Genomic DNA, 13,493 nt, shown 5'->3' with positions numbered 1-13,493 from the left:
TCTTATTCTGTATATATGGACACTGCACAGTACCACTTCTCTTGTCCTGTATACTGGGTGTAATTCTGAGTACCTGCTCTTATTCTGTATGTATGGACACCGCACAGTACCACTTCTCTTGTCCTGTATACTGGGTGTAATTCTCAGTATCTGCTCTTATTCTGTATATATAGACACTGCACAGTACCACTTCTCTTGTCCTGTATACTGGGTGTAATTCTCAGTATCTGCTCTTATTCTGTATATACAGGGCCGTCTTTAATATTGATTGGACCCTGGGCAAGAATTTACTTGGGCTCCCTTGATCCCACCTTCCCACACCCTAGCATGCAATCACACCCTCCACTACAACACACACACGCACAAAAAAAAATCATCCTACCGCCCCCAATACTGTGCCGCTGTGCTCCCCAATACTATACTGCAGAAACAGATAAACCCCCTGATAATAGTAGTACCATGCAGATAGTGCCCTACAATAATTATTGGCATACAGTGCCCTAAAATTACTGCGCCCAGCAAATAGTGCCCCTAAAACTAATAGTGTAAACATAACATCCCCCAAAAATAATTGTGGTAAGTTGATACTGTGCCAAGGTGCCCCCATAGTAATAGTGCTCCCAAAAGTCCCACCAATAGGAATAATTCTCTGGTAGAGCACACATGGTAGTAATAGTGCTCCTACAGTGCCCCCAACATATCCCCACTGTGCCCCAGAAGTAAAAATGCTCTCATAGTGCCCATACTAGTAATCATGTTCCCCATAGACCCCCAGTAGTCATAAAGCCCATCATAATGCCCCCCAGTAGTAATAATTCTCCTTTAAATGTGCCAGTGCACAAAAATACCCTTTTTTAATGCCCCCAGTTGAGCACCATGTCCCCATAGTGCCCTCATAATGTGCCAGTATAAAATACCCCTATATAGTGACCCCAGTAAATGCCCCATAGTGCTCCTCTCCCCTTCTTCCTAGTGCCCTCCATAATGTACCAGTATAAAATGCCCCATATATAGTGCCCCACTAGATGCCCTCAGTGTCCCCCCCAAAAATATAACATGTCCTATTCTTGTCCGTTTTAGGCATAGTTGCAATGTATCTGCAAAAAAAACAAAAAACAGATGGCATACGCATGTAATCCGTTTTTTGGGGACCGCAAAACACATAGGGTCGTGTGCATGTAGCCTTACATTGTATAGCGGCTGTGCTTGGTATTGTACCTCAGCCACATTCACTTGAATGGGATTGAGCTGCACCTAAGCCACGGGACCAATGAACATTATGTCACTGACCTAGGAGGAAACCAAAGCGTTGACAGAGGGCCACAGCCTCTTCATACAGCCGATCTTACTGCTGATGATAAATCAACATTTTATAAATCCTGGAGAACCCCTTTAACGGGGTATTCTGGTTAGAACAAGTTATTGCCTTTCAACTGGATAAGGGATAACTTAAAGGGACTCTGTCACCACTTTCTAACCCCCACTTTTAAAACTATTGTTCTGTCCATGGAGCCCCTGTGATTACTAAGGTGTTCTTATAAGCGAAATCTGCTGGCTCGTTTTGATAAAAAAAACCTTTTATCTAACCTGTCAGTCATGTAGATAAGGTGCCCAGGGCGTTTCTCCTGGTCTGGACATGCCGCCTGCCGCCGCCGCCGTTGGTGCCCAGCTCCTCCTCTGCTCTGAATTAGCGCCGCCTGAATGTCAAGAAATACGCCTCCGGCTCTCCCTCACTCCCCCCTCCTTCATTTCTAATATCCCGCGCGTGCGCACAGACGTGGGCAGACGTGCGGCTCCGGACAGCTCTTGGCAGGCTCTGACTGGCTGGCGGCAGTATTCGTCTTATGACGAGGTTGAGCGAAGTGCGCGCGCATGCGCACTTCGCTCAATGAGGCTGAATCTAAAAGTCTGCACGGGCGCATCAGGCACAGGCCTGTGCGCACGCGCGGGATCTTAGAAAAGAAGGAGGGGGGACTGAGGGAGAGCCGGAGGCGTATTTCTTGACATTCAGGCGGCGCTAATTCAGAGCAGAGGAGGAGCTGGGCACCAACGGCGGCGGCGGCGGGCGGCATGTTCAGACCAGGAGAAACGCCCTGGGCACCTTATCTACATGACTGACAGGTTAGATAAAAGGTTTTTTTATCAAAACGAGCCAGCAGATTTCGCTTATAAGAACACCTTAGTAATCACAGGGGCTCCATGGACAGAACAATAGTTTTAAAAGTGGGGGTTAGAAAGTGGTGACAGAGTCCCTTTAAATTGTTGGGGGCCCAACTGCTGGGACCTCTACTGACCAGAATGGGGGATCCATGTCCCCCATTTGAATGGAGTGCTTGATTGTGCATGTACAATACCGCTCCATTCATCTTTTTGGACCTGTCACAGAGCTGAGTACAGGAAATATTAGACTGCACTAAAGCATAGGCTTTTCTCATCTGAGACTTGGATAAGAATAGGAGATGCTGTAAGACTCAGACAAGAACATCATCCACCACGTAGTTGGCCCATCTTGTACATTGGGGGAATATCACTAGGAATGCCCCCAATTCCTGATAGATACGGATTCCGCCTCTATTTTTAGAACGGAGCCCGCCAAGTGAAAGAGGGCTCAGGGCACACCGCGCATGCATGGCCGCCCTCCATTCATTCCTACAGGAGGGCCGTAGCTTGGCTGTTTTCAGAAGTCCCATTGAACTGAATGGAAAGCACACTGCCAAGCGCGGCCACTGCTACTGATTAATATCTGTAGTATTATTGTATAAGGGGATTATCATTAGTAATATTATTGTATTAGGGGATTATTATCAGTAATATTGTGATTTTGGGGGATTATTATATTATCAGCAGTATTATTAGGGAGGTAATTAGCAGTTATTTGAGTAATGTTAGGGGATTATTGTCAGTAGTATTATGGGCCAGCAGTATTACTGCCTCTTGTCAGTATTATTATTGCATTAGGGGATTATTATCAGTAATATTATTATTTTGGGGAATTATTATTAATGAATGGTATTAGTGTTGGGCAGATTATCAGCAGTATTATTAGGGAGGTAGTTAGCAGTTATATGATTAGTGTTAGGGGATTATTATCAGTAGTATTCTTGGCCATGGTATTGTTAGTGTTAGGTAGGTTGGTAACTAGTATTATTATGGCTATAATATGAGCTCATTATCAGTAGTATTATTACTGTGATTGTTATTAAAGCATTGTTAGTATTTTCTCCGAGGTACTAGGGTGGGGTGGGCGTGTCCCTTCAGAGGGCTGAGTTATCGCGCAGTGGGCGGTGCCACGCCTCTTGCTCCTCCCCAACCCCCATCTGTTCTTCCCGGTCGGGGCTCACATTGTGGCTGAAGATCCCGCACGCTGTGTCCGGGCACAGGGTGCTGCCCTCGGGATGCCCCCGGACGGTGCCCTGGGTGAGCTCCGCTCGTGCTGGCGGGTCCCGGCTATCGCCCACTTTTGCTCCTTGTTCCGCACCGCCTTCAGGCTGCCCGACTTCGAGATTGAGGTGAGTCCTGGGTGGGAGCCCGAACATAGGTCACCGGATCCTGGATGGATGGAAAGTTCGGAACCAAAATCCACTGTTTGCTGAATGGGAGTAACCGCCGGGGATAACCGTATGTAGCTGAAGATGATGGGAGTAACGGTCCCTGTGTACTGGGTGGAGATGATGCACCTCCTGAGGACCCCCACCCCTGGGCTGCACGGAGCCCTTCCCTCCAGTGCTGGGAGTGTGATGGGGTGCAGGTAGTTCCTGATTACTGGGGTCCCGGTGTGGGGAGTAGTTTGTTGTACCGCCTCTCACCTCGGAGAACTAGTTTGGGAAAGTGTTGTATGATGGGGGTCGCAGTGCTGTCAGTATTTGGGGCTTGTGATCAAAGCTCAGGAGTCACTAATGACAGTGGGAGGGGGGCCTGTGTGGCAGGCAGAAAGATATTGGGGTCATACAGGGGGCAGTATTTGGGGGGAGGGGTTGTCAGGGGGAAGTTTGCTGGGGACCAGCATGACCCCAAACTTCCTCTCTCTGTGATATTCTACTCCCCCCTGTCTTGGGTTAGGGGTCACTCCAGGAGACCCACCTCCTCACATTTGCCCCATTGTTTGCGGTGTCACCTGGTACACCCATGTCTTTGGCCTGCCCATTGCTGGGCATGCTCTGGTTTTGTGGGTGTACACTATTTGCTTGGGTTCCAGGTTTGTGGGTGACATCTGGGTGAGGCTTCTGAATGGTTTAGTGACCACCCATTAACTGTAAAGCCCACCTACTTTTCCAGGCAAATGTGATATTTGTCCCCTTCTTTTTAACCCACTGGCTGCCATTATGAATTCATTAGAATGATCTGATCAGAATAAACGGATTCGCGGGTATATTTGTCATCTCCATGATGTCACTGAAGGCGCTAATTAATAGTGAATTATTGTTAACTGCTGTTAATGAAAATGTTGGCGCATGGCTGACAGTGACTTGGCTATCGATGGGTCAAGTGTCATCAGCCACCACCAGCAGATTGATCCGCGGTTTCGCCAAATAATTTTCAGTTCAACTTTATAATAGAATTTTGGATTTTTCACATTATTGGAAGCTAATGTTAGCCGGAGGTGATCGGCGGATCCGCTGTAATTCTAATCTACAACCATCTATCAGGTTGTCATTTGGGTGCAGCACAGCCTGTATAGGTGTCACCCAGCTTTCCCAGACTCCTGAATGACTAATCTGCCTATCACCGGTGATGATCAGAAAGCTGGACGGTATAAACAGGACTACTGGCACAGCTTTCACTTGAGTGATGGGTGGCCACATTATTAGACCATATGCCATTCAGGGGTATGGGAAAGTTGGGTGCCCCCCTATGTGGGTGCTATAATGGTCCAGTAATGGGGGAAACTTGCAGTCTTATTACACAATCATTTTAAAGCGACCAGTATCTTGTCCCAAGAGCTGACAGTCTATGGGGATGATATTAGTACGTGCAGGCTTCAGCTGGTGATGGTGTGGTTGCTCCCCCCCTGTACTGTCTTTTGGGATGCAGTCTGCTGGATATAATGGAGAGGTTTTGTTCTGCTCCTGGAGAGGGGCGGGTGGGGGTCTCTCACTCCGGGGAAACCCCTCTGTTTGTTTTGTTCTCTGGACTTTGTGTCTTCCAGGGGCAGCATGGCATCTTGGGCTGTGCTGCGGGCGTCTGTCTCAGTTAACTCATTCAGGCCTGCAGGGCTTTGCCACCTCTAGTTTCCCCTATCCTGTCGAGGAAAAGCTGGGTAAAAACTGACTCCCATTCTATTCCCTGGGGTTCCTATTCTGCTGTACTGGGGACTTGCTGCCTGTTTTCTCATCCAGCCCTGTCTGACAAGCGCTGCCATGACGGCCATATTGGTTGTCACCCATCTTTCCTAGCAATGTACATGAACGGTGGGATGGAAGTTTAACAGTGTGACAACAGACAATAACTTGTATCAAATGTACGTGGTTGTCACCTCTGTCAGGCCACGTGCCCTGTCCCTGAGGGGGTTAATTGAATATCCAGCCTGTCAGGAGGTCTCACCTCCTCCCCTCTTGCAGAAGTCTTTGTCCCCCTCCCCACACTTTGCAGGATAATGTGAAGCTGTTTGTAGTGTAAATGGAGTTTGGGGTCTGATAAGTGACACAGGAGAGGGGCCATTAACCCATCACTTGCCGTCACTTTCTGCACCTTATGCCAGCTTCAGTTGTTTTGACCCTGACCTCTTAGGATTCAGCACCATTCAGGTTTATTTCGGAGGAAGTCACCTGATTGTCGGGGTCCTCTTTGTTGCAGTGCAGCTGTTCCATGGTTCTTTTGAGTTGTGCCAAACTTACGTCAGCCGGGATTTTGGCGTTTCAGAGCATACGGGTCTTATTGCAGTCTTACCTCTGCTGGCTGGCCAGGGCTCAGGTCACATAAAGCATTCAGGTTGTGGAATTTCTGCTACTGTTCAGTTATTTATTTTATACACTTATATGGCGCTACTATGTTCCTGCAGCGCTTTACAGACATTAGCACCAAGCTGTCCCCATGTCCCCAGTGAGTCTCACAGTCTAAGGTCCCTATCAGTATGTCTTTGGAGTGTGGGCAGAAACCTACGCAAACATGGCAAGAACAGTACACAGACTCCATGAAGATGTTGTCCTTGGTCATCACCCATTTCACGCTGTGGGGAAGTAAACTGTAGGTGAATACTGCTATTGCTCCCTGTAATCAGCCATAGATATGCAGGCTGGGTAGTGGCTGACTGGCAGGATGTATAGAAACCTCCCTACCCCCCATGATTACTACTTTGTCACATGTCTCCAGTGCTGAGGACCTCCAGAGGCATTTCTATCCAGGTGTCTTGAGATGAGCCACTTCTTTTATAATACTTCTGTTATAAGCTCAAGACTGCAGGGCAAATGACTCTCTATTAAAGCACATTGAGTAATTGGTGAAAGACGAGATACTATGTGGTTATATGTGAATCTGTACTGGGCAGTATTGCAGTGCCTCCGAGCTGTACATTAATATCCCAGGTCTCTGCTGATGCTGAGCGCACGCACGTGGCTTTGTGTTATGGCAGAGAAGAGGGGGCGACTCCAGCGCTTTCTTGTAGAGCAGAGACGCCCACTCTCCTCCCTCTGCTGACGTAGTCCTTGGACTGAGGTGCTAGTTGCTCCATAGAGCACACAGCGAATGGCTCCGGATTTATGCAGAAACTTGCATTGTGCAGTGACTAGACTTTAGGCTACTTTCACACTCGCGTTTTGTGCGGATCCTTCCATGACAATAATCAGATAATACAACCGTCTGCATCCTTTCAGAACGGATCCATTTGTATTATCTGTAACATAGCCAAGACGGATCCGTTTGTATTATCTGTAACATAGCCAAGACGGATCCGTTTGTATTATCTGTAACATTGCCAAGACGGATCTGTCTTGAACACAATTGAAAGTCAATGGAGGACGGATCAGTTTTCTATTGTGTCAGTGAAAACGGATTCGTCCCCATTGACTCATATTTTGTGCTAGGACAGATCAGTTTGGCTCAGTTTCGTCAGACGGACACCAAAGTGCTGAACTGATGCATTCTGAGTGGATTATTTTCCATTCAGAATGCATTAGGGCTAAACTGATCCGTTTTGGACCGCTTCTGAGAGCCCTGAACGGATCTCACAAACGGAAACCAAAATGCAAGTGTGAAAGTAGAATAAGGGTCCATTCACACATCCGTGTGTGTTTTGCGGATCCGCAAAACATGGACAGCGGCAATGTGCGTTCCGCCTTTTGCGGACCGCACATTGCCAGCACTAGGAGAATATGCCTATTTTTGTCCACTATTGCGGACAAGAATAGAACATGTTCTATTTATTTTTTTTTTTTTTCAGGATCGGAATTGCGGACCTGTAAGCTCGGGTCCGCAATTCCGCATCGTGCAGCCCCATAGAAACAGATGGGTCCACAATTCCATTCCGCAAAATGCGGAATGGAATTGCGGATGTGTGAATGGAGCCTTAGCCTGTATCCCAGCCTTCTGATCCAGGAGCTGAGATATAGAGAGCTGTTTGTAGGACCCTTGCCCTGTAGTGCAGCTTTAATTTCTTGTAGTGACTGTGGCATAATGGGAACAAAGTGGTGAGTGGAGACCTTTCACACTCCTTGAATCTTCAGAACTACAGAAAAACAGGGTCCTCAGTGACCATCATATTGCGACATCCCATGAGTGTAAGGGCTGTATTAGACCTGCATAGGGTTGGCTAGTCATAGGAACGCTCGTCAGTGATGATCTGCCCGTGTAAAAGTGCCACCAAAAACCCGATGAACGAGCAAATAGCATTTTTTCTTATGCAGGCTAAAAACAATATCATTGTTTGCCGGCGGCAGATCTTGCTGTCTAATCATGGTCTGCTGCTTGTAAAGAATGATTCTCTTTGGGGATGAGTAATGGTATTAGGCTGGGTTCACACCTGAGCGTTTTACAGCGCGTTCCTACGCGCTGTAAAACGCTCAACAAGGAGAAACCAATGATTCCCTATGGGAATGGTTCACACTTGGGCGTTTTACAGCGCGTACGATCGCGCTGTAAAACGCCCGACGCTCCAAAAAGTACATGAGCGACTTTTGGGGCGTTTGTGGCCATAGGACACTGTAGTGAATCACACAAACGCGCGTCAAACGCGCGTTTACTATTACAAAAACGCGCATAAAAATGTGCGTCAAAAACGCGCGTAAAACGCGCGTTTGCGCAACGCTCAAGTGTGAACCCAGCCTTAGCGATCACTCCTTCCCATACTGTGGAGGAGATCACTACATGTAATGGCAGGGGCCTCCTTCACTGAAGAGCAGGCAGTTGTGTGAAAGAAACGCTTCCTTCCTGACTATCATAATGCTCATCTGCAGGTCTAATACAGCCTTAGGCCTCATGCACACGACCGTAGTTCGGGTGCGGACCCATTTACTTCAATGGGGCTGCAAAAGATGCGGACAGCACTCCATGTGCTGTCCACATCCTTTGCTCCGTTCCGTGGCCCTGCCCCAAAAAATAGCATGTCCTATTCTTGTCCGTATTGCGGACAAGAATAGACATTTCTACAATGGGCCTTCCGTTCCGCAAATTGCGGAAGGCACGTGGGCGGCTTCCGCAGTATAGCGGACCGCTAAAAACGGAACGGTCGTGTGCATGAGGCCTAAAGGCTATGCTCACATCTGCATCAGGTTTATTTGAAGCCTCAGTTGCAAATAAATCTCATGCAATTTGTGGTCCCCAATGCACGGGCAACATCCGTGCGGATTCCGCAGACGGATCCAGACCCATTTAACTTGAATGGGTCGGTGATCCTTCTGCACCACAAAAAAATAGAACATATTATTTTTTGCGGTGTAGATTGCGGACCCGTTTAAGAGAATGGGTTTGCATCCGTGATGTGGGGTACACACGGCTGGTGCCCGCAAATTGCAGACCCGCTGTGTTGAGACGGATGATGGTTACTGCTATTGCTCATGCACATGAACATATTTTTTGTACTTGTCTGATCCGCATTTTTTGGGGGGCCGGATGTGGAACCATTCATGTTTTAGTTGCACCCCCAAAAATATAGAACATGCTCTATTCCTGTCATCATTACGGAAAATAATAGCTTTATTCTATTATGGGCCGGGGATTCCGTTCCACAAAATGCAGAACGCCCACGGCCGGTATCCGTGTTTTGCAGACCCCAAAACAGGCTATAGTCGTGTGCATGAGCCCTTAAAAAGATTTGTTTCTCGGCGGGAGATGGCTATTCACCCAGCACAATCTTCTGCCCAGAAACAATGATTTACTATGATGGATTCATATTAAATCGGGTGTTTGGCAGCAAATTAACATGGGCAGATTATTGCCCATTGTTCATAATAATATTCGTTCCTGATAATGTGCCCAACAATTACCCTAACTGGTGAATAATTTGACAGAATTGCCGATAGCTAGGTGACAACCCCTGCTGAGCTGTAATGGCAGCCATATTGCTTGATATCCAGTCTTAGGGCTCATGCACATAGTTTTAGTCTCCATCCAATCTGCATTTTTATGCTAATCAAATGCGGACCCATTCATCTCCATAAGTCAGTTCCGCGGGCCGGCGAAAAAATTGACATTTCTGCAGGAGTAAAAAAAATAACTAAAAAATGGCTGGATGCCCACAGCCGTCATCCGTGTTTTACGGATCCGCTATTTGTGGACTGCAAAATACTTACAGACTTGGTCATGAGCCCTTAGAAATGCACTACTCCCAAAAAGCTAGGGATATTTGGCTTTCGGGTGAAATGTATGGTACTTGCCGGTCGTTTAGCACACGGACCACACTGATGTAAACGGTTTCAAATGGTCTGATGTGACATTTGGGTGCCTCTTTTAAACGTGCCTGGAGTTGTGTGGCATTCATCATCCGGTTCTGCAGGGCATTGCTCACAATAAAGCAGTCATCAGTGTGGTATGTCACCAAAGGACGTCTACTTCTATGCCTTTCTGTGACTCTTCCAGTCTCTCTGTATGGGCTCATGCACACGACCGTGTGCCGGCCGGGCCCGTTCTGGGGACCACAAATTGCGGTCGACAATGCACGGGCACCGACCATGGGGCCGCCGCATGCAGATCGTGGACCCGTTCACTTGAATTGGGTCCGTGATCTGCATCAGACTGTCCATACCGCTAAAAAGTATCGCCCTCCGTTCCGCACCGCATCTCCTGAATGGTGGACCCGTTCAACGGCTGTGTACATGAGCCCTATCTCTGTTACAACCTACTGGTGACACTCTAAGCTCAGTGGCCTCTTCCGTCTGAGAACATCCTGCCTGAAGTCTCACAATGGCGAAGTACTGTTGATCAATTGTTAGGTGTCATCTTGGTCTCATTATGTCAAAATGTGAACAGCATGATGAGGAGGACTGTTTAAATACCAATTCTAATACAACCAGGAATTTTATTGGGCGATTCATGGATCAAACACCCGTTGTGAATTTTGCCATTAAGCTTCTTGTTAGAGAACAGTAAGGCTAGTTTCACACTAGCGTTCGGCTGTCCGCTCGTGAGCTCCGTTTGAAGGGGCTCACGAGCGGACCCGAACGCTTCCGTCCAGCCCTGATGCAGTCTGAATGGATGCGGATCCGCTCAGACTGCATCAGTCTGGCAGCGTTCAGCCTCCGCTCCGCTCAGCAGGCGGACACCTGAACGCTGCTTGCAGCGTTCGGGTGTCCGCCTGGCCGTGCGGAGGCGTGCGGATCCGTCCAGACTTACAATGTAAGTCAATAGGGACGGATCTGTTTGAAGATGCCACAATATGGCTCAATCTTCAAACGGATCCGTCCCCCATTGACTTTCAATGTAAAAGTCTGGACGGATCCGCTCAGGCTAATTTCACACTTGGCTTTTGTTTGCCAATATAATGCAGACGGATCCGTTCTGAACGGAGCCACCTTCTGCATTAATATGATCGGATCCGATCGAACGCTAGTGTGAAGTTGTGCAAAAGGTACTGAAACATTGAACAGTTGTACATGTGTGTTCAAAAGTTTAGAGAAGGTCACACTAAGTTCACCTGTAAAGGTTAGAGTGCATTTTAGGTTCAACCTGAAATTTCACCCACAGGCCAAATATCCCTATAACTTTTTGTCAGTGTATTTTGAACAAGCTGAATTTTAATTGAGGAATTTTAGGAGGAAATGTTCCCTCTTTTAAGAGCCAGTTAATCATCTCTCGCTTTGGGGGACTGTGCATTACCATTACATGGACAGACCACTGTAATTCTTTATTTCCCCTGTGGAGGCGCTGTAGAGAAATTGAACACTAGCTGCCAGGTTCCCACACAGTCGACAGCTGATCACAGGAGGTCTAGGCACAGGTGCACCCTGTGATCAGCCGAGAAACCCTTTAAAGAGGACCTGTCACCATTTTAATAAATGTGAGCAAAGTACTAGCTCGATTTCCCATTGGAAAAAGTTTTCTGAAATGGATACCTTTTTATAAATATTTCCACACAATACTGTAATTGCTTTTTAACTGACCACTAGGGGAGCTGTTCTGTTGCTGCCAGATCCAATTAATGCCGTTACCTGTTGCATCTTTTGTTCCTTTTTACGAATATGTTCCATCTTCCTCATTTTTGCAAACACCGTTGCTTTCTAATAGCCCTTAACTCTTTTTCAAGATTAGTGTGATGTTTGGGGTATGTATATTTTCTACTTGACTGTAGCTTGTTGTGTTGGTGCTTAAATCCAGTAACCCCAATATCTCTTAGGGTACTTTTACACTAGCGTTATTGTTTTCCGGCATAGAGTTCCGTCAAAAGGGCTCTATGCCGGAAAAGAACTGATCAGGCATATCCCAATGCATTCTGAATAAATAGAAATCCATTCCGTTTGCATCAGTATGCCTTCCGTTCAGTCACTGTCAGGCGTTTTGGCCGGACATAATAACGCGCCGTCCAAAATGCCTGATCAGTCGCCGGAATGCCAGATCCTGCATTAATTCCCATTGACTTGCATTAGTGCCGGATCCGGCATTGCAAAACAACTGAAGGACAGATCCGTCCTTCCGGTCTGCGCATATGCAGACCGGGAAAATTGTGAAAAAGACTGCAAGACGGATCCGTCCATCCGCATGACAAGCGGAGAGACGGATCAGTTTTTGCAATGTATTGTAGACTGATCCACACCCGGATCCGTCTACAAGTGCTGTCAGTTGTCACACTGATCGGCGGATCCGGCAGCCAGCTCAGACGACGGAACTGCCTGCCGGATCACACTAACATTAGTGTGAAAATAGCTGACATATAAGGCTACTTTCACACTCTCGTTTTGGCTTTCCGTTTGTGAGATCCGTTCAGGGCTCTGACAAGCGGTCCAAAACGGATCAGTTTTGCCCTAATGCATTCTGAATGGAAAAGGATCCGCTCAGAATGCAACAGTTTGCCTCCGTTACGTCTCCATTCCACTCTGGAGGCGGACACCAAAACATTGCTTGCAGCGTTTTTCTGTTAGCCTGACTAAGCGGAGCCAAATGGATCCGTTCTGACACACAATGTAAGTCAATGGGGACGGATCCGTTTTCTCTGACACAATAGAAAACGGATCCGTCTCCCATTGATTTTCAATGGAGTTCATGACTGATCCGTCTTGGCTATGTTACAGATAATACAAATGGATCCGTTCATAACGGATGCATGCAGTTATATTATTGTAACGGAAGCGTTTTTGCAGATCCATGACGAATCCGCCCAAAACGCAAGTGTGAAAGTATCCTAATTTATAAACTAGATTTGAGTCTCAGGTGCTGGCTGGATGACAACTGCCGTTGGCTGGTCAAACAGAATCAGGTTGGTGCCCCAACCTATGTCGCAGACATGTCCTACGAGGCTGTAACCCTCTGCACCACCCACAGTATTGCTATCTTATTCCATCATCATGTTACCCGCCCTCCCTTCCGCTCGTGTAAACTCCTCGCCCTGTTTTGTACTGTGCGCTCGTTACCACGGGGCCAACTGGGAGATCCCAGGTGCAGCGCAGCAGCTGCAGGGCTGATTATAGGGGTGAGATGGGACCTGTAAAGTAGCCCCAGACCCTGAATTCTCTCATCAGCAGTCCTGTCACACGGGTCCTGGAGGAGCCATGCAAGAAAATCTACAGAAAACAACCACACGACCATCCATCCCCCCGGTGTAAGCCCAGCTCGTGCAGATGACCGTATCCGTTTTTTGTGGTCCGTAGATCCATCAAACAGACAAGTCAGAAATGTTCTATCTTTTCTGAGGGGCAGCGGAACGGACATACGGATGTGGACAGCACACGGTGTGCTGTCCGCATCTTTTATGGTCCCATTGATATGAATGGGTCTGCATCTGATCCGCAAAAAAGCGGATCGAATGCGGACCGAAACTACAGTTGCGTGCATTAGGGCTCATATTTGTGGTCTGTATCACTTCTTTGCAGATCTGAGCAGAGGTAAATCTAAATGGGGTACTACAGTGGGGC

At 47.5% G+C, this 13,493-nt stretch overlaps 1 protein-coding gene across 1 annotated transcript in view; it reads left to right on the top strand.

The window, feature by feature from the left end:
* Positions 1–3,395: 3,395 nt before the first annotated feature.
* Positions 3,396–13,493, top strand: part of LOC122926100 (cat eye syndrome critical region protein 2) — a 44,371-nt gene continuing 34,273 nt past the window's right edge. The window contains exon 1 of the mRNA XM_044277486.1: positions 3,396–3,509. Coding sequence (XP_044133421.1) covers positions 3,396–3,509 — 114 coding nt within the window. The remainder of the gene's footprint in view (positions 3,510–13,493) is intronic.

This window comes from Bufo gargarizans, chromosome 2, assembly GCF_014858855.1.
Source record: "Bufo gargarizans isolate SCDJY-AF-19 chromosome 2, ASM1485885v1, whole genome shotgun sequence".
Taxonomy (NCBI): Eukaryota; Metazoa; Chordata; class Amphibia; order Anura; family Bufonidae; genus Bufo; species Bufo gargarizans.
This window is presented reverse-complemented; position numbering and strand designations above follow the sequence as displayed.